Source organism: Cucumis sativus, chromosome 5 (assembly GCF_000004075.3).
Source record: "Cucumis sativus cultivar 9930 chromosome 5, Cucumber_9930_V3, whole genome shotgun sequence".
Classification (NCBI taxonomy): domain Eukaryota; kingdom Viridiplantae; phylum Streptophyta; class Magnoliopsida; order Cucurbitales; family Cucurbitaceae; genus Cucumis; species Cucumis sativus.
This window is the reverse complement of record NC_026659.2, coordinates 26,222,917-26,241,542: the sequence shown is the minus strand read 5'-3', so window position 1 is coordinate 26,241,542 and position 18,626 is coordinate 26,222,917. Positions and strand designations below refer to the sequence as shown.

The 18,626-nt window shown below is 34.3% G+C and overlaps 3 protein-coding genes across 4 annotated transcripts; all 3 read right to left on the bottom strand.

Annotated features, from left to right (window-relative positions):
* Nucleotides 1-1,019: 1,019 nt before the first annotated feature.
* LOC101202737 (SNF1-related protein kinase regulatory subunit gamma-1-like) lies at nt 1,020-3,999 on the bottom strand. 2 transcript variants are annotated; one of them, XM_031886456.1, is made up of 7 exons: nt 3,849-3,957; nt 3,673-3,760; nt 3,029-3,212; nt 2,480-2,922; nt 2,011-2,277; nt 1,765-1,937; nt 1,020-1,470 (listed from the first exon to the last, which is right to left on the bottom strand). In XM_031886456.1, exons 3-7 carry the CDS (start codon nt 3,192-3,194, stop codon nt 1,191-1,193), a joined length of 1,329 nt encoding a protein of 442 aa, XP_031742316.1. In that variant the 5' UTR covers nt 3,195-3,212; nt 3,673-3,760; nt 3,849-3,957; the 3' UTR covers nt 1,020-1,190. The 2 variants fall into 2 exon arrangements, with proteins under 2 accessions (XP_031742316.1, XP_004135193.1); XM_004135145.3 differs by lacking the exon at nt 3,673-3,760 and having other exon boundaries at nt 3,849-3,999.
* A 1,554-nt stretch (nt 4,000-5,553) lies between these two features.
* LOC101206497 (probable pectate lyase P59) lies at nt 5,554-7,625 on the bottom strand. Its single transcript, XM_004135414.3, has 4 exons — nt 7,228-7,625; nt 6,501-7,152; nt 6,181-6,423; nt 5,554-6,087 (listed from the first exon to the last, which is right to left on the bottom strand). Exons 1-4 carry the CDS (start codon nt 7,404-7,406, stop codon nt 5,863-5,865), a joined length of 1,299 nt encoding a protein of 432 aa, XP_004135462.1. The 5' UTR covers nt 7,407-7,625; the 3' UTR covers nt 5,554-5,862.
* A 1,251-nt stretch (nt 7,626-8,876) lies between these two features.
* LOC101202976 (alpha-amylase 3, chloroplastic) lies at nt 8,877-17,806 on the bottom strand. The gene is made up of 13 exons (XM_004135146.3): nt 17,301-17,806; nt 16,983-17,113; nt 16,794-16,848; nt 16,594-16,713; nt 16,343-16,463; nt 14,941-15,293; nt 13,331-13,989; nt 12,871-13,060; nt 12,219-12,325; nt 11,587-11,836; nt 10,995-11,117; nt 10,179-10,346; nt 8,877-9,355 (listed from the first exon to the last, which is right to left on the bottom strand). The coding sequence occupies exons 1-13, from the start codon at nt 17,562-17,564 to the stop codon at nt 9,194-9,196; spliced, it is 2,703 nt and encodes a 900-aa protein (XP_004135194.1). The 5' UTR covers nt 17,565-17,806; the 3' UTR covers nt 8,877-9,193.
* Between the last annotated feature and the right edge of the window lie 820 nt (nt 17,807-18,626).

Sequence of the window (18,626 nt, the reverse complement as noted above, 5' to 3'; positions counted from 1 at the left end):
ACTTCTTTTGGTCTTCATCTTATTTATTATGTCCACCCATATTAAAAAGTTTCTCAAATTGGCATGATGTGCATTCACCACACTCTAATGCCTAACCAATATTGGTATTTTTTAATTAAATGAAACACATACTATTAGAATATTCATTTGGAGATTAACTTCTTTATTTTTCTTTGTAGTCGTCAAATAATTATAATTATTCTCTGACAATCAAGTGGAATTATGTGTAACCTTGACGATATTAGATCATCTTTGGATGCATGGCGGCAAATGGATTTAACACCGAAACATTCCCTTCCTTCTAGCGCTTAGCCTCCCTTCATTCTAATAGTTCAACTCAGTTTCAAAAGATCAAATGCTGCTTTCCCGCTTGGTTGAGAAAAAAAAGGAAAAGGGATTCCCAGTGAACTGGGGAGCAACGGCCTCACGGATGTGTATTTGAAACTTCCACAAAATGCCCTCATAGAATGATTTGCTTGGAGAAGAACTAAGGATGGTTGAACTTGCAGATCATTGTGGTTGGGCTGACAAAGGTTGGCAGGTTTCCAAGATGATGTCCTAGAAAATACAACCTGCAGCCAAATCTTGACCATAATTATAACGACTTGATAGACATTATGTGTAGAGCGTTATTAGAAGGGTTGCTATATGATATAGACATGGGTGGAGCAAGTTTTTATAGATGTGTTTTTTAGTATGCTGAATTAAGTTTATAGATGTGTTTAGAATGCTGTATTGAATTATGAAATAAACATGTTAGAGTTGTTGGAAGAAGAATTTAGATATGAAATCTTGAACGTACAAATACTTCAAATTTTTATGGGGTGTATTGAATGCAGAGAGAAAGAGAAGCAAACTGAATTCGGATAGTGAATACTATAAACACTTGTTTACTGCTCGTAGCTTGGTTTAAGAAAAGGCTTTTAAAAACTTCAGAATTAAACCAGAAGTGCCCACTTCCATTTGTTATATTATCCAATAAATTTGCATAGCTCGGAAGGTGGGAAGATGATGAAAGGTAAGAGAAACGATGTTAAGTATTGAGAAAGCTATGATCTGACATTAGTTTAAGATCAGTATGGTACATAAGCAAAGTTATTTAGTATACTTTTGATGCCAAACCAGAATTCGCAACTAGTTTTACATCTTATCTTCCATATATGTCAATTGTTAAAAAAAACTTGTAAACGTCACTGGTTCAACATTTCTTCGGCAGAAAATCCAAAGTGGTTGATTATGTAGTTGGGTGGTTCAAAAATGAAGCACGAGATCACATCCCTTAGAGTGATGACCCCGACAACTTCTTCATCACCAGCTACGACATAGATCCTGTGGACTGACTTGGAAGCAAGACTATGGATAACAAAGCCAAGAGTTGAATCAAGTCTGCAGGTAATTGGTGGGGCAAGTTTCCCAACATCTTGAGTCAACGTGACAACTGTTTTGATGAAATCCATAACGGTAAGCTTCCTGAAATCAAAAAAACATTGAGGATTAATTATCAAAAATAGGCTCTTAGAGCTTGAACACATTTATTAATACAGAGAAGGAAGAAGAAATTAGCCCATATGAGCCATATAGCCAGTTCATTACCTCTCTGTGACATTAGTTTCAAACGTAATTACTAATGATATCCTGTTCAGATATGTTTCTTCTATCCACATTTATTGGTATTCGCAGTTCGCAGATTAATAGAGCATTCTATAGTAGAAGGTCTCAAGTTTGTGAATTAAAGGAAATTCAAAGTCCTCCCTTATATCCTACCTGAAATTGGAGAAAAGCTCAGGTTTAAGCAATAAATATCTTATGTCTCTTATACTTATATTTCCCACAATCCTTTTCTTTGGCCCCTCAACAACTGGAAGGCCACCAATATGATTCTCTCTCATTTGTTTGAAAGCTTCCAATATCAACTCGTTGCTTTGGATGCTAATGACCTGACCAAAAGGAGAAATAGCCATTAAAGTTGGAAAATGTTACAAACGAAAATCAGCAATTATAAATACCTGCCTCCTTACAAGACACAAAGGGAAGTCCCAAATCAGAAATAGGTCTTGCAGCTATACAGTCAAACCAGTCCCTTCCTTTACACCTTTCAAGACCCTGAACTACTGCAGATTGAGTTATGTAATTCTTGATCTCAGGTTTCCCTGATTCAATGACAGGTACATTCCTCAATCTATATTTTGAAAGTAGTAGTAAGACACATAGCATGGAATTATCTAGGGTCACTGGAAGAAACGGAGCCCAGCGGTAGGATTTCAATATCATCTCAACCTGAAACATCAAAGTGTTTAAGTGTTTAGACTTTTCAAAATTGTTGCAAATACCCTATTCTCAAGGACTCTTTAACATTTTTGTCTTGAAACATGATTGCACCATAGAGAACAATGACTACACATAAGTACATGATACCAACTAAATGACTACATAATTTGAGCAATAAAATTTACCCTACTGGCATAGTTTAAGAGCCTACTGTTGTTGATTTGAATGGTTCTTCTTGCAGTAGGACTTTGTAAAAATCTTCTCCTAAATTATCAGCAGCTGTTGGAGCATCTTTACCGATTCCTTTGTCAACAGCAACTCCACCAGCCACAGCAGCTCCAACCGCTGCTGCAGCTATCCCTGCAACTGCAATTGGACCTGTCGCCCCTAATGCCAATGCTCCAAGAGCACCAACTGCTCCTGCACCAACTCCAACAGCAGTAGCTGAACCAGCAGATAAAGCAGCTGCAGCAAGTTCTGCACTCTCCAACACCCACAAGATAATGGCCGAATAATCTACAATTCCAATGTATCTTTCTCTCCAATTCATATTTGCTTTTGCATTTGGATTTACTACAGGAGCTGATAAAATGTTGCACTCAGATAGAATCTTTACAGCATTAGCAATAGTTGTGTCTGCTGGAATCTCAATAACTGCAGAAAAGTGTTGTTTTTTATTTCTTCAACCCTTCCAATAATTTTTTACGCATATTCATATGAATGAAGTTCTAAAATTGAAGTTGTTGATACTCATTATTACCTCTGCCTCCTGGGACTCCAGGAAATGATGAAACTGGGATTCTAGAAAATGCATCATTCAGTGTCTCCTGTAGGTATTTCGGAAGTTTCTTCGTAGATTGGATGCGCTCGAAATAAGATTCGCAGTTTGACAATGCAGAATACTTAACCTCCTTCCCTTGCTCCATAGGGTGTAAACTGAGATCCTAGTAAAATGAATTATTCAGTCGTACCTTCTTTCCAAAAAAGGTTCATCCATTAAGTCAAGAGGATGTCACTAGGATCATTTCATGTTTCAAAAGTAAACTTTAAAGACGAATTTAATATAATTTCTAACCCTCCTCACAGTGTGCTTTGAATTAGGAAGAAAGGTCCAAAAGAGTGGAAATCAATATGGGAAAGAAACAACGATGCAGGATTTGAACAAGACATTTACGACATGCTGCCTTCGACAGCTGTGATACCCTCTTAAATCATCAAGCTGATGGGTGAATGGAAAAGGAAAATTTTAAATAATATCTAAAACATATCAAGACCATACAAAAACAAGCACACCAACAAAAGACAAGTTAAATCTAACCCACTGGCCAAAATCAGCGTAGCTCTACACATGTGCGTGAGGTGAGAGGTTTGTTTGATTAAAAAGAAAAAAAAAAAAAATCTAACCCAATCTCAACTTTCCAATGACCTGCCTGCCATGGCTTCTCTAAAGATTCTCCTATTCTTCTCCCTCCAAACAATTTATAGGAGATAGCTACAGTTGTTGGTTGTCAAAGTTGAGTAAAAAACTCAATATGATATTGTGATTGAAACGTTTAGAAAACAAGGTTATAACTACCAACCTCAGGAGATATGCTTTCCGTGCTGTTCTGTAAGCTCTTCGTGTTGGATCATCAAATGAATTGAGGAATTAAGATGAGAAAGTTTAACAAAAAAAATGTTGGCTCTCTCTTCTTTGAACTGTTCTGCAGGAATTATCGCTATTATTCCATTTCCTGCCACGTGTGTGAACGCATCTCCTTCAGCTGCCACGTGGTATTCCAGCGTTGAAATGGTCAGCATCTCTCTTTCCAGCGTTACGTCCGTCCAGTTCCCTCCTTCCCTCTCGACCCTCCATCATATGGGCTTATAGTTACACTATGGAAGCCCATCCAAAATTTCAAAAAATAATCGATTATATTTAAAATAATTTAGTATATACAAACCTTTTAAAAAATTTATAAATACACTAAAATTTATCCAAATGTACGATGAATAATCATTTTAAAAAATTTATAAATATAGTAAAATTTATCCAAATTTATTATGAATAATCATATTAATACAGTATGTCAAAATCTATTACAAATAAACATGTTAGGAAATATTGATCATAAACAATAAACAATCTATCACTTTTGAAAATATTATCATATATTTAATTATTATTTTCAAAATTGCTATCAATTATAATTACCTTTTTCAAAACATTTTTTTTTTCATTTTTAGTTTCTAAAAATAAATCTATAAATATACATTTCACTATCAAATTTTTTTATAATTAAAAAATTTTAAATAGTTTTTCAATTTCAATTTTTATATTTTTGAAATTAACTAATAATTCAGTCTTGTACTATTGACCAAATATACAAATTACGATTAAAAAAATATATATTTGTGAATAGAAAATGTATAAAACTATTTGCATGAGTAGTAAAAGTAACTTTGATAGACATCAATAAAAGTCTGTTTGTGAGATATTTATATAAGTTTATATACTGTACTCTAAAGAATTTTAAAATTTCTACAGAGATGTATTTCAATTTTGAAAAAGAAAAACAAAAATTCATATATTTATTTTAAACAATTTTGTGACCAACAAAATTTCAAGAGAGATTTTATTTTGACCCAAAAGTTAAAAGCTCTAATTTTTTTTTATTTTATTTAATCCAGGTATTTTAAAATGAATCTCAATAATTGGTCCTATGACTCATTAATTTCATGGTTTGTGGAGGTGTCCTCAAGTTAACATGGATTATTTTATAGATTCTTAAAAATTTATATCAAAATATCACATGATTTTTTCAATATAAGGTTTTCAAACAGCAAACTAATTATAACTAAGTGTAGATCAGTACAAGAACCAGAAAATGAACTAGAAAGTGTGATAGAAACCTAGAACTAGAACAACAGTGAAGACCAACCAAGAGCCCTTCTCAGATTTGAAGACTATATAATTAGTATATATGCATGTGGAAGAAGTGATTGATGTGCACTAATGTTCAATTACAGTATTCTTCTTTGTTATTATTCTTTGAGAAGTTGGATTACTCCACTCAAATAATCTATGGTGTAAACTTAGTTATGTTGGTGAGATTCTCAATGATTTTGAACAAAAGTTGGGGAGTCCTCTAGATAAATTTCCAAATCGAATTAAGTGCGTTTTAGAATCACTAAGTTACCTTTCTTTTCTTGCTTTATATGTTATTTACATTTACGTTTATCTAACTTAACATTTGGTAAGTTCTTCCGAAACAGTTCATTTCATTTTCCCCCATGAGTATAACTTTCTTCACCGTTTTGAAATCCAGCAATCATAAATGTTATTAATGATTATTGTTATGGTGACAAGAAGGATGTAAATATGGAAATAGAAAAGAGCTCATCATAAAACAAGTTCAGTTATATGAGAGCTCTTGAAAGCCAAATAGTATAAAGAATGTGTTAATGTGTTTGTTTATGGCTTCACCCAATGCAGTTGACACAACCAAAAAAGGAAAATCTAAATTCGTTAGTTGAGCAGTGACCCCAAGAATTAGTATATCATGAATCTGTTTTGTCGATCGCGGTGTGTGGTAGAAAATTGGTAGTTGAAATTTAGCAAGGGCGACCAACGAAGCAGGCGAGTGAGCCTGCAAAACGTGTCATTCTTTTAACGTATGTCCCTGGTTTATAGGAGATCATATCCATCCTTGAGAAGGGTCTTCTTTTGCTTTGATCACCTGAGGTAACAAAGAATGCTCCATTCATCATCAAGTCTCCCTCTGATCTCCATGTCCAGCTTTTCCAAACTTGCTCTGGTGAGTACTCTCTCTTTGTCACCTATGTTTTAAGTGCACACCCACTATTAGTTTCTTGATAAAATTTACTAATAACAAATGAATTGCTTGAGCTGTTTGTTAAATATTTGAATACCTCTTTAGCATATACATTTGGAGGAGCAATGAAACGATTGCCCTGGCTGACAATGGTGGGATGCTGGCTTCCACCGATGGCATACATAAGCCAATGAGTGTAATCATTGTTGACAACATGGAAGAAGCCCCATCGACATCTTGGCATTCGCTGCACCAATCCTTGACCAAAGTGGTTGAATGCTACTGTAATTTGCATTATCTGATCTTGTGAGTATCCGTCACTCGCTCCAAACAACATCACCTGTATGTAACTTAGCTTTTAACTTCAATTATATAAAACCATCAGTCAAATAGTTTCAAGGCAAGAAACATTATTACCTCATTGTGGTGAGTGAAATGGCAATTGGATATAGTGATGGCAGTAGATCCCATAATAGCATCAATGAGACCGTCATGACAATTGGACATGGACACATGGTCAATCCAAACATTGGAGGAGCCGAAGATGGAAATGCCATCGCCGTCGCTCATAGTCCTCAAACCCACATGGTCGACAGCGTCTCTGATCATTCCACCGCTACCAACAACAATGTGATGGATACGAAGACCATGGATGATGACATTTCTTATGTACTGAAGAGTAATGCCAGCACCATAAGCAATCTGAACATTAGCACCTCTTGCATCAATGGTCTTGTCGCTAGTCATGATGAGCTCCTGAGAGAGCCTAATGGCCATGTTGGTAGAGAAGATGATCCACAGAGGTCCCTTTTGGATCACAGCATGACGAAGAGTCCCAGGTTTTGGGTTCATGAGGTCCGAATCTGACGAGTCGTTAACGACATAGTATGGACCCAACTTTCCACCAGTGGTCTTGCGGCCAAAACCCAGAACACAATCGGCTAGCTTCTTCCTGTTCTGGGCCCAATTAGGGTCACATCTCCAGCATCGATCGATGGGATTAGTGGCTAGACATGGCCCTGCATATTTCTTCAAATTCCTCCTTGTACTGTTCCTTCCACTCGATGCGCTGCGTCAAACTCAGTTCTGAGTTTAATAATGATTCTTTATACTAGAATTATGTTGCTAAAAATTTCAAACTTACTGGGCAATTTCAGCATTGACGGAGTTGGCGACGGTCTCAGGATCAGGATCATAGGCGTCAGCAGCAGCTTTTTCGGCGGCGGCAGCACGTGCTTTCCAGTAGTCATCGAAGTCTCCAATGTCAGCAAATGCAGTAGTAGCCAGCAAGGACAATGTTAGCAGCAGGCTAAGTGTATGCATTTTGATGGGTTGATGAAATGTTCTTGTGGGATTGGGGCAGCCTAAAGAATGGTTAAATGGAAAATATAAACCTCAAGCGAAACACAAAGGATTCGCTTGAGGATTGGATTGGAGAATGAATTGTTGTTTGATGGGAAGAAGAGGGTTTTAAGAAGATGTTAAAAGGGAAAACAGAGAAGATTAGAGGTTGAAGAAGGTTGTTCATGGCGGGAAGAAGGGAGAACCGTTTGTCATTTAGACGGTTAAAACAGTTATTTACTAATAATGATTTTTTTTTATGCCTCATTTTTGGCAATTTTCTTTTTATTTCCGTTGCTTACAAAACAGACATTCAACAAATCGAATTTACTTTATAATAGCTTTTAAAATATTTTAAATGTCAAATATACTCAATAGCTTTCCATATTTACTTATATCACATTTTTTTAAGTCATAAACTTATTAGATAATCCGTAAGGATTACAAATTTGCTATTTTAGAAATGCTTATACTTTTAATATTTCAAGAATTTATTATATATATAGTATAAAAGTTTTAAAAAATAATATACTTACAAAATTTGCAAATAGGAAAAAAAAGTGTTATAAGCTATTTTTTCTAAAAGTATTCTTTTATCATTTAATGTAATTTCTCTTATTATACACAAAAGTTTAATGTTATAATTTTTATCTACGAGTTGATATAATGTCACATCTACATACATACAAGTGTATGACTTTTTCTTTTATCAATAAATTTATACTTCCATCGTGACTTTACTATTTATGAGTGTTAGGTTTTTTTTAAAGTCATATTTGTATCTCATAAGTTTCAAAATATTTAATAAATTTCCTCAACTTTTATTATTGTGTGTCTAAGATATATTTTAGAAAAAATCAATAAACCTACAAGCTATAATAAAATTATAATCTTTATCACTGACTATCCATGCTAATAAATATTTTGTAAAATCTACTATTTTTAAAAATGCTCTTAAATCTGTTATACGTAAAATTGAAATTTATGTAATTATATTCAATTGATTCATAAAAATTTTAGAATGCTAAATATTGGAAAGACTGCAAAATCTTATGGACTTATTATACTTCTAAATTTAATATCAAGTATAAACTTATGGACTTATTATACTTCTAAATTTAATATCAATTATAAAATCAAAATTCAAAATCTTATGGACTTATTATACTTCTAAATTTAATATCAATTATAAACTTATGGACTTATTATACTTCTAAATTTAATATCAATTATAAACTTATCAAAATTCAAGTATCTATTTAACACAAACTTAAAAGATAAAATTGTTAAAGTAAGATTAATTCAGTGGTGACTGAAACAACTTTTAATCATAGAGATATGTGATTATTACAAAAGTTTAGAGGCCAACTCGAGGAGGATGGGAAACACCTCTCCTCCCTTGCTTGAAAAATATGGGTCTTTTTAAAAACTATAGTAAAAGGAACAAGAAAGTAGGCTGAAGCGGAAAAGGGTGAGTATAATACAATCACCCGCACATTTCCTTGTTGTATATTATTAACCTGCTGATAAGTTTATACATAGCCACCAATTGGTGAACTTTACAATAACAGTAACAGCATCCTCAATGAATGCTTCTCTTATAGCCAATGAATATGTATGATACATATAGAACAGTATAAATATCCTATCCACAGTCCAATAGCAGCATTATCTTCAGTCTTCTGTTACAGTTTACATGAGTTTCATCCAACATGCACTAAGTCTCATAGAAGTTAGCTATTTTCTAAATTTTGTCATTCACCTGAATTTTACTTGGACACTTCCCAAACCTTGTAGTCTTTTCCCTCAATAACCAATGACCATCCATTAGATCCGCTAGGCGGTTCAAAATTGCCTGGTCCAATCTTTACTGCAACTGTTTCATCGATGATGGCTGCGTAGACATCCCTTTCTGCCTTCACAATTTTAACCTGAAAAATACATTACAAAGTAATAAAAACATAGTTATATTTGTTGTCGATCTACAATAGCATATGACAATAGGAATTTTGTGGTATAGCGACCAATGAATGTTTACTACGGAACTACAATGGTCTAAAAAGTGAAAAGAGAGAAGTAGAGTCAAAGCAACTGCCAGTACATTTTCCAAAATTCACTTGGCAACAGCAACTAACACTGTTAATACCAATGGGCTTGTAATTCCAGTCTATACATGGACGTCATACTTTATAGCTTCCATTTATCAGATGGCAAAGGCCTAGAAACTGGCCTTCATGATATACCAGTCAATTGACCATGACGCATAAGAATCGGGAGTCTATACTAGTATATTTATATTTTCAACTCCATAGATTGATATATAATGATTGTCCAATCTGAAATGTATTTTATGGAGCTGTGCGATCATGGCCCCTTTCGTGGCATATATGGAAGGAAAGGAATGTTCGAAACTTTAAGGATAAATCTTCAGCCTTCAACTCTATGTATTTTTGTACAGAATACAGCTTCATGGTGTTCTTTACAATGGAAATTCTTTTGTAATTACATCACTTTTTTCCGTTTCTTTCCATGAAGTAATGAGTTTCTTCATACAGAAAAAGGAAAAAGAATATATTCTGTTTTCAGGTCCTTTCCTTTACTATTACTATTACTATTACTATTATTTATCCAATAAATGTGAAAAAGAAAAAAAAAACATCCCAAAGAAGGCGAAAGGTTAGGAAAATAAAGTTCAAGTAGTCAATTTCTTCAATTTTTCTTTTTAATTTTTTAGAGAAGTTCACTTATACTTACTACACTCCGGCAGTTGACTTTATTTCGTTTTCTGAGAGAAATAAGTGCTGCAATTTCAGATTTGTAGTGAGAGAAAATGTGGTCATAGAATACTGATGGCGTCCCAGGATGAGTCAGGAGGTAAGCATATCCTTGCATTTCCTTCCCTCCAGGAAATCTCCAATGACCCTACAAGATGAGAAAACAGCATCATAGAATAACAAAAAAGGTTGATACTATATGGTATAAAGAAATTAGAAATGTAAATTCACGTTTACTGAAAATTGTAGGTTCTAAATGCCAAAAAGAAATGTACAGCAAATCACAGGAATTAATATGATTATCAGTTTACTAATAGGTTAAAAATAACATTTTGGTTACTTTTGAGTCCCATTCCATTTTAGCTCTTGTTGTTTCAGACATCTAAATTTCACCCTCTTTTTTTCAATAGATTGTAAAAATGGTTCATACCATTCATGCATGGTTAACTTTTCAAAAAATTTAGTCTTTTTATCTCCATATATTCTAGAAATGTATCCATATGGTGTCTTTTATTTTGCATAGGAGTTAATATTGTAATTTAACCAATTTCCATAATATTAACTTCAAACAACAAAACTAATTTGAAGATTTACTGAAAAAAATGGAATAAGATCCAAAATACCAAGAGATCAAAATGATATTTCGTATAATATTAACCATTCCAAGGGTAAAGTTGTAGAACTAGGTTATCAATCCACAAAACTAAAACATCAGAGTGTATCTCTAATGAATGGTTCATCCAGTGGATTTCAGCTTTAAAGCAATAAACTAGTTCCTACGGAAAGATGTTTAAACCTGAGTAGATCCAGTGTCATGATTCTCTATAAAGGTAACAGCACGAGAGGGCCACCATCCAACAACTCCGGGAGGCTTTCCTTTCTCATCTGATAATCGCCAATATTCACATCTATCAAGTGCCTGTAAGAGACATTTTCCAAACAGTTACTGAAAAGAGAAGAGAAGATATCGTTATTTTTTTCTTCACCTTTTTTACCTTCCTTTTAATGAAAACAATAACTTCCATTGAGAGAAAATGAAAGATATGATTTCTACAATAACTTGTTGCAAGCATAAAAAGTTTTTAGGGATTCTTGTAGAAGATCTACATCAAACGAACAACAATATGATTTTTATAATTGAATCCGTCACACATATTTAAAATAGAGCCCAAGTGAAAGCAGAAATAATGACATCGCAATAAAAAATTTCTTTCTTTTGTTGTTTGGAGTTCTCTCCTGATTACATTTTTCAATGCAATGTTTCTTTTACTCCAAAAAAAAGAACAAAATTTCTCTTTCTTGTAAACATAGTCGCAAGAAAAATTATGAATAAGCTCAGAGAACATATGCCGCAGATTTGACAACCAGATAATTAAATGAAAGCTTACAGAATGAAGGATCCCTTTGGTAGTAACATCAAATGCTCCAGCAGTTCCATTAGTAGCATTTATCCAATCAACGATCCTCTGCCTGTGAGCATCTTGATTATGATCCATCTCACCATACGTATAGCTCAGGGAATCCCAGTATTCACCAACAGCAAAGTAAGGTTCACTTGCATCCAAGTAATCCTTCACATAACCACCCCAGAATCCTCTGACAAAATCAAGCCTCCATCCATCATACCCAATTTCCTTTCTGCATGTCAACAGCCACAAGCATATGCATAAAAACAGTGCTACTCTAATTTTTAAAAGCAAGGTGCAAAAGAGACATCTGAAATGATTAGGAAAGCTGTTCTTAGAGAGAAATGATATCTAATCAGATTCGCACCTATCAAGGTATACATCTCAAATAACAGCCTATGCGATGAGAGGGCATTGAACTCTACCTCTAGGTTGAGTCCAAAGCCTCTTTTCACCACTCTGTCCAACTTAGGTCACATTACTTAATGAATACTCCTTAAAGTTTGTTTTCTAGTACGATAAGGTCTTCACATAGAAAACAAAAAATTGATAGATAAATAGAAGTTCCACAGAAACTAATAGTTCAGCCAAAAAGGGTTGATTGGGGAATTGACCTTAACCAGAGTAACCATTCTTTAATATCATTTCTCACAAAATCTTGTGAATGATCAATGTTGGGGGCAGCGTGGAAGTTATCTCCGCTACTTTTGTTGCCCCTACCCTTCACATGACATGAAAAATGAACAATCAATTTGCTGTCAAAGTAACCATAAATAATTGAAAAAACTGTAAATATTTAAATGAAGTCAATGTCTAAGTTTTAATGATTTAAAAGTTTAATGAGACATTTACACACCTGCGAAGGGTAACATCTAGCATCATTTTTCTGTACGTGTTTTCAAGTTTTCATAAAAGGATGGGGATAAGAAGTATTTGCTTGCATGCAAAGCAGTCAACATTTTCAGAAATCATTGACAATCCATTCAATTTGATAGTTTGATACCCACACACGGTTTACATTGAAAGAAATTTCTCTCATTCTTTACCCAAAATATAAAATGATTAATCTTAGATCACAAATGTAGAATTGACAATTATTCATAAAGGAGCGGCACTACTCAAAAAAGTATTTTTCTTTTTAGCAGTTACATAGTATTATATCTTTTTATATTCATTTCATCGTGCAATATTTGAAAAATTATAATTAGGAAATTGAGTATAGAACCTTAAATGCATGCATCTCACAGAAGGCAAGAAAAATTAAACCTGAAAATGTGGATCATCTGAAACAACTGCACGATCATCCCAATTTAAGCGACCACCAAATATATTCCAAATACCATTTTGATTTTTAAAATGTGCACAGCGATGATTTAGGACAGCATCACCAAGAACCTTTATACCAACATCATGGAACGTCTTCACAACATCCTTCAGCTCATCAATGTTACCATATCTGAAATGAACAAAGTAGACTGTCGGCAAACATAAAATTTGGATAACCTCCTCGTAATGATGATAGCTTCTGTTCTTTCAATTTACTAAATATGAAGGGAAATAGTAAACCAGAAGTCCCCAGACCACTTTAACAGATTTCTTTAAACTGGGGGCGGATTGGAAAAAATGAAGTTCTATATGTTTCTTCGTATGAAGTGTTATCATAGAAACCTATATTAAAACTATCAAGTCATGCAGATTTTAATCTTTTATAAATATATTAATATACCTGGAATTTAAATTATACAGGTCCTTCGGCATGTACCCCTCTGGTGACACAGATTCAGTTGGAGGTGGCAACCATAACACGGTAAAACCAAGGGAGGATAATTCTGCAGCTTTCTCTTTAAGTTCCATGTACCATCTTCCAGATTTGTGAGATTCCCAATTAAACCCTTGGCACAAAATTTCGAAGCCCGAACCTGTGCCAGAGGATATTCTCACAGGTGGTTCTACAGGTTTAGGGGTCTCAATTATTTCCTCTGTAAAAGTTGGAGCAGAACTTCTGAAGATACTGTAGGCTTCAGCTGCCAATTTTTCAATTTCCTGAAGAATGCTTTCTTGTGCTTCTTTGGTTTTTTTCTTTTTAGTCTTCTGTGAAGAAATGTCAGTAACCAAATTTCTTATTTCCTTGATAATTCCATCAGTATAAGCAGTAACAGAAACTCCTTCAGATTCTTCTCCAGATATTTTAGATGCTCTAGTGTCTTTTAATTTGCTCTTTCTCTGTTGATTAGACAAGTTACCAGAACTTGGGAAGGGAATGTAGAAGTCATCTCCCTTATAGTTTAACCAAGAGTTCTCCTTCTGCTTGAGAACAAAAAGAAATCCTCCAAAATCTTCTTCTATGGTAAAAACTCCAGAACATCCCTTCCCCCCTTCTTTTGGCTGCATCAAAAGTACAACATTCTTGAATGAAAATCAAAACTTAACACGAATTTTATACAAAATTTAGATATGAAGAATTGAAATTTTGAAAAATACATGTGAGCAAAGAATGTATAAAATATGGATCACTCATGAGTTCTGAAAGAAGAAAAAGCAAAAGGATACGATGTCATAAAAAATAATAATAATAAAAGACCTCCAATCTAAACCTACAAATAGAAGCACCCTAGAGAAAAAACCTCCAATATGAACCTAGCAAATAATTACAAAAGGGCTCATTAGTCGTCACCGATGCCAAAAGAGTAACATTAAAATTCAAAAGTGAACAAAGATTAACCAAATCCCTTTCAATTCTTCTAAATATCCTATTGTTTCTCTTCCCCAAAACTCCACAAAGTACACAACTCTGGATTCCACACAAAAAAAGAAAAACAAAAAGAAAAGGAAGAGAAGAAAACCCTCTCTTCCCCAATGGAAAATGGATGAGGAGCTTCACTAGTTGTAAAAATTAGAATTTTTTTTGTCCAACATAAAGTTAAGGGTAGGGACTAGGAAGATTCAAACCTTGAACCTATATGTCTTAACCAAATGAGTTAGGCTATATTTCTTATTTTAATATAAAACAATGCACTCATTTTTTTCCATTATCCAGAAGATTCACATCAACCACAGCTAAGTCTGCAGCAGATCAAAAAATTTATGAACAATAACTCAATTACTCTCGTTTTTCACCACATAGTTCAAGAACTTAAAAGAGGCTACAATCAAATTTCTATTAATTCTTCCAATAATCCCAGAAAAGAATACTCATAAAATGAAAGATTATATAGCGGCCTTTAGATAATAATAACAATAATAACTATCCTGTTTCCAAAACAAAAGATAGAGGCATTTGATGATTTAGCAATCAGTATAAACTCAATTTCAGGAAAGAAAAATTTTGCAATGCACCTGCAGCAGCGTACGCAGGGCCTTGTTCTTGAATACTGTTGTTTCTGGAGGGTGAGGAGCAGCTGGAATCTCCCATTTCTTAGTATCATCTCGGCACGCTCCCCAGTGAACAATAACATCTCCGGGTAGATCACTTTCCAAATACAGAAGATATTTGGTTGTTTCAGAACATTTTCTAACTGAAACACTGATGGAATTATCAACAGCAATTTCTTTTACAATAGGCAGCTCTTTATAGAATCCTTCCAAAGACTTCTTCTCCTCCTTCGTATCTCCAGATTCACTACTGCTTCCTTGATCTTTAGAATTCGTTTCTGCTTTGACAAGGAGGTTGGATAGCTGACCCAAAGCCCCTACAATTGAAGAAATTTAAGTAGTGCATCCTACCACATGAGAATGAGATAACAGCTGAAAGAATGAGATCAACACAAGGGAAACACTAAACAGGTTCTGAGGCAATTTAAAAATCACAACCCACTAACTAAACTAAATCCTTCTAGTACACAGTGGAAGCAAGGAAAGGACTTACGATACAAACTGCAAGAAGACCATAGGCACACTTTTTAGTTTGGTGCTCTAAGAATGTTTACTGTAAGAAATCACTTAGGATGTCTTCCTGTTCAACAGCTAAAATTTACAACTCTTATTGTTAAATCAAATCTGATTGAACATAACAGAAGAGACACTAAAGAGAAATGGAGACAAAGCTTCATCAGTGGTTCTCAATTGAATGGAGATATACGATGAACATGAACTCAGTTATCTCTATCAGTCTGGTTCAGCTCAATGTCTGTGTTAGGACTCCTTCCATGAAACTCAGTAAAACCCCAACAAAAATAGAGAAACAGTAACAGTACTCTGCTATGATTCTATTCATGATAAATTCCAGATGAGTTCACAAGATATCCACAGAATACGCTAAAGGACAACACAGTGAAATAAGAAAGAAAAGGCAGAAATAAATGCCAAGGTTATTCTCCAGCTCCTTCGAGAAGGCTGGAATCCTTTCCTCCAAAGCCTCAACAACCTTACCCAAAATATGACCCAGTTTGCTAATCCCCCAAACATTCCTTATATACCTAATCAGGGGTGGGTTCCCTCCCAAGAACCTCCCCACCCTTGGTCTTCTGTGTAATTCCTATCACACCCTTCCCTGACTTCTTCCTTTTGAAGGTGTAAATGATTGGAGATCTAACAGTCTGATTCAAGTCAAGACTACAAGTTTATTCTTTTGTAACACATAGCATGATTAATTAGGAGCTCTATCCAAACACTACAAGTCTACAAACAATAGATGGAAAAGTATGGAAGAATAAATCGGATAAATAACGAAGTAAAGAAAATATTATGCCTAGCCAAATTAAGAGAAACATTACATATATATCATAAGGACCACTCCTACCAGGCCATAAACCCAAGCCCTTTTTGGTTCCAACTTTATTGCCATCTTCACCACAGTAGTCTAAAAGAGGCACCTTGAAATCTCTCCCTTTGTGCTGATACCAAATTCCAGTTTCTTCATCCTGCACTACCAAAAATAAGAAGTCCCATTCACCAAAAGGACTTGCAATATTAAAAACGAGAATGATCAAGGACCAAAGAGGAAATAGTAGAGACAGAGGTCCTGAATTGCTAAGTACTGAAAATAACAACCTTCAAAACAAAATTTATAGCTGCAATAGTTTTGTCGGGAGCAAGATCTATCTTCACTTCATGAACATCTCCCGAAGAGGATGAGGATGATTTCTTCAAGGGTGTCTCAATAGCATAATCCTGAAAATATAATAGGAATTACACTTCTGCAGGCAATGCAAGAACATTTTAGAAATTGGAACCAAGAGACTGTTTCGTACTTTGATGGTTATTGAACCTGGTGGTATCATTTCTTTAGGAGGTTGATCCCATTCGCTGCAAGGTTAATTCATTCAACTTATTTTAAATTAAGGAAAAGTATCAACGAACCAAACTCAGCATCAGTAACTCTTTTAGTAATTCAAGTTTCTTCTCGTACCCAAAGGAACATAGATTAAAACGAGATATACCTGCCACTATCGTCGATTAAGGACACCCCCCAATGAAGAATCCATTTCCCAGCAAGGTTACATCCTACAGTAAGCTCCCAATTATTGTGGTCCTTCCCCTGGGCTAGTCTGACAGAGATCCTTCCCTCCAACTACAAGCTCAAATCAACAACAAAAAACTAACTAAATCCAACCCTCCCAAATTCTTAAGTAAAGCAAGTACATGCAAACAAAAAATTATCATTCCGAAAGTGAATGCACTTCCCAGCGGCAAGAAAACAGATCACACCACACAAATCAAAGAACAGAGCCTCCCACATCACAAGACATAATTCAAACCTTTTCGTTCCGCTTGAGAGGAAACGTCTCATTGAACAAGACATCCGTAGATTGGAATGTGGGGGCATTAGTAGTGGTAGCTTTAATAGTAGGAGGCCTATAAGAATTGTAATGGACAAAGCTCTTTCGGCCATGACAAAGAAGCTTATTGGGACAGTAAGTAAAGGAACAAGGTCTGAGCATATTGAATCTAGGACGATGATGAAACCTGTGTTTGCCTTTAGCACAGTGGTAAAGGAGAGGATCGAGGGCAATCGACGACATGATCACACTGTTGTATGTTGCCACTCCTTAAACAGCGGTCAGATGCAAGGAAGAAGGTGAAGGAAGAACAGAGAAAGAAGAAAGGAAAAAGAAAAGAAAAACAGAGGGAGATTGGAGGATAAACGACGAGGAAAGTGGACGATATTTGTTAATTAAATTTGTAATGTAATTTTCGACCCTTTTGTTTTAGAAACAAAATATCTGCCCAACTCAATTAGGCAGGTGTGTAGTTCTATGGTCATCATTCATAAATTTGTTTGAGCATCTGGTTAATGAATTATCGTGTTATATGTATGTATAAATATATAAATATATTAATATGGATATCCAATTAGTGAATTCTCTTTTGAAATTAATCGAGAATGGAGACTTTCTAAAAAAGAAAAATAGTACATTTTTATGTTTAAATTTTTGGGATGGTTTTCGTTCCATCTAGATTTAAATGGTACGATTCCTTGAATTTTATTTCAATTTAGTATTTGGGTTTTCAAATTTGTACTTTTAACTCTCAATTAATTGATTTAAAGAGTCAAAATTAACCGTATAAATCTTGAAATCTAAAAATCAAATTTAAATTTTAGGATAAATTTATAACATTTTTTAAAATTTATGCATTAAATTGAAAGCTAACTCCGGATTTAAAATCTAAAAGTGTGAGTTCGGTTTGATAACACATTTGTTTATTACTTTTGCCTATAATCTTCTTACTTTCTTATATTTACATTTCACTAATAATTTAAAATACTAACAAAAAGTAACATTCAAATATTGTTTTGTTTTTTAAATATGGAAATGTTATAGATGGAAGAAAAACAAATTCAAAATACAAACAAGATTAAACACATAGATGCAACTTTATTTTAAGCCTAAAAAAGAGAAGTGATTTGATAAGAAATCAAATAGCTTAATTTCTAAAATGAAGTTTGTGAATGGTTGGGTTCTTACATCACTTGGGGTATGAAATGGATACATTAATTATTCAGGGGGCTTTATGTAATTAGGCAATTGCGGCGGGTTGTTCGTTGGTTTGCAGATTTGGCAAAAATCTAGAGAAATGGACGG

Excerpts from the sequence above, each read along its gene's own strand:
- LOC101202976 (XM_004135146.3), bottom strand. The coding sequence starts at position 17,564 with ATGTCGTCGATTGCCCTCGATCCTCTCCTTTACCACTGTGCTAAAGGC. Across the intron at positions 16,714-16,793 it reads CAGGTTCAATAACCATCAAA|GATTATGCTATTGAGACACC; the intron begins GTACGAAACAGT and ends TTATATTTTCAG. Across the intron at positions 9,356-10,178 it reads AAGTCAACTGCCGGAGTGTA|GTTAAAATTGTGAAGGCAGA; the intron begins GTAAGTATAAGT and ends TGTATTTTTCAG.
- LOC101206497 (XM_004135414.3), bottom strand. The coding sequence starts at position 7,406 with ATGCATACACTTAGCCTGCTGCTAACATTGTCCTTGCTGGCTACTACT. Across the intron at positions 7,153-7,227 it reads GTCAATGCTGAAATTGCCCA|CGCATCGAGTGGAAGGAACA; the intron begins GTAAGTTTGAAA and ends AGTTTGACGCAG. Across the intron at positions 6,424-6,500 it reads ATTTCACTCACCACAATGAG|GTGATGTTGTTTGGAGCGAG; the intron begins GTAATAATGTTT and ends AGTTACATACAG.
- LOC101202737 (XM_004135145.3), bottom strand. The coding sequence starts at position 3,194 with ATGGAGCAAGGGAAGGAGGTTAAGTATTCTGCATTGTCAAACTGCGAA. Across the intron at positions 2,923-3,028 it reads TGGAGTCCCAGGAGGCAGAG|TTATTGAGATTCCAGCAGAC; the intron begins GTAATAATGAGT and ends ACTTTTCTGCAG. Across the intron at positions 1,471-1,764 it reads GAGCTTTTCTCCAATTTCAG|GAAGCTTACCGTTATGGATT; the intron begins GTAGGATATAAG and ends TTTTGATTTCAG.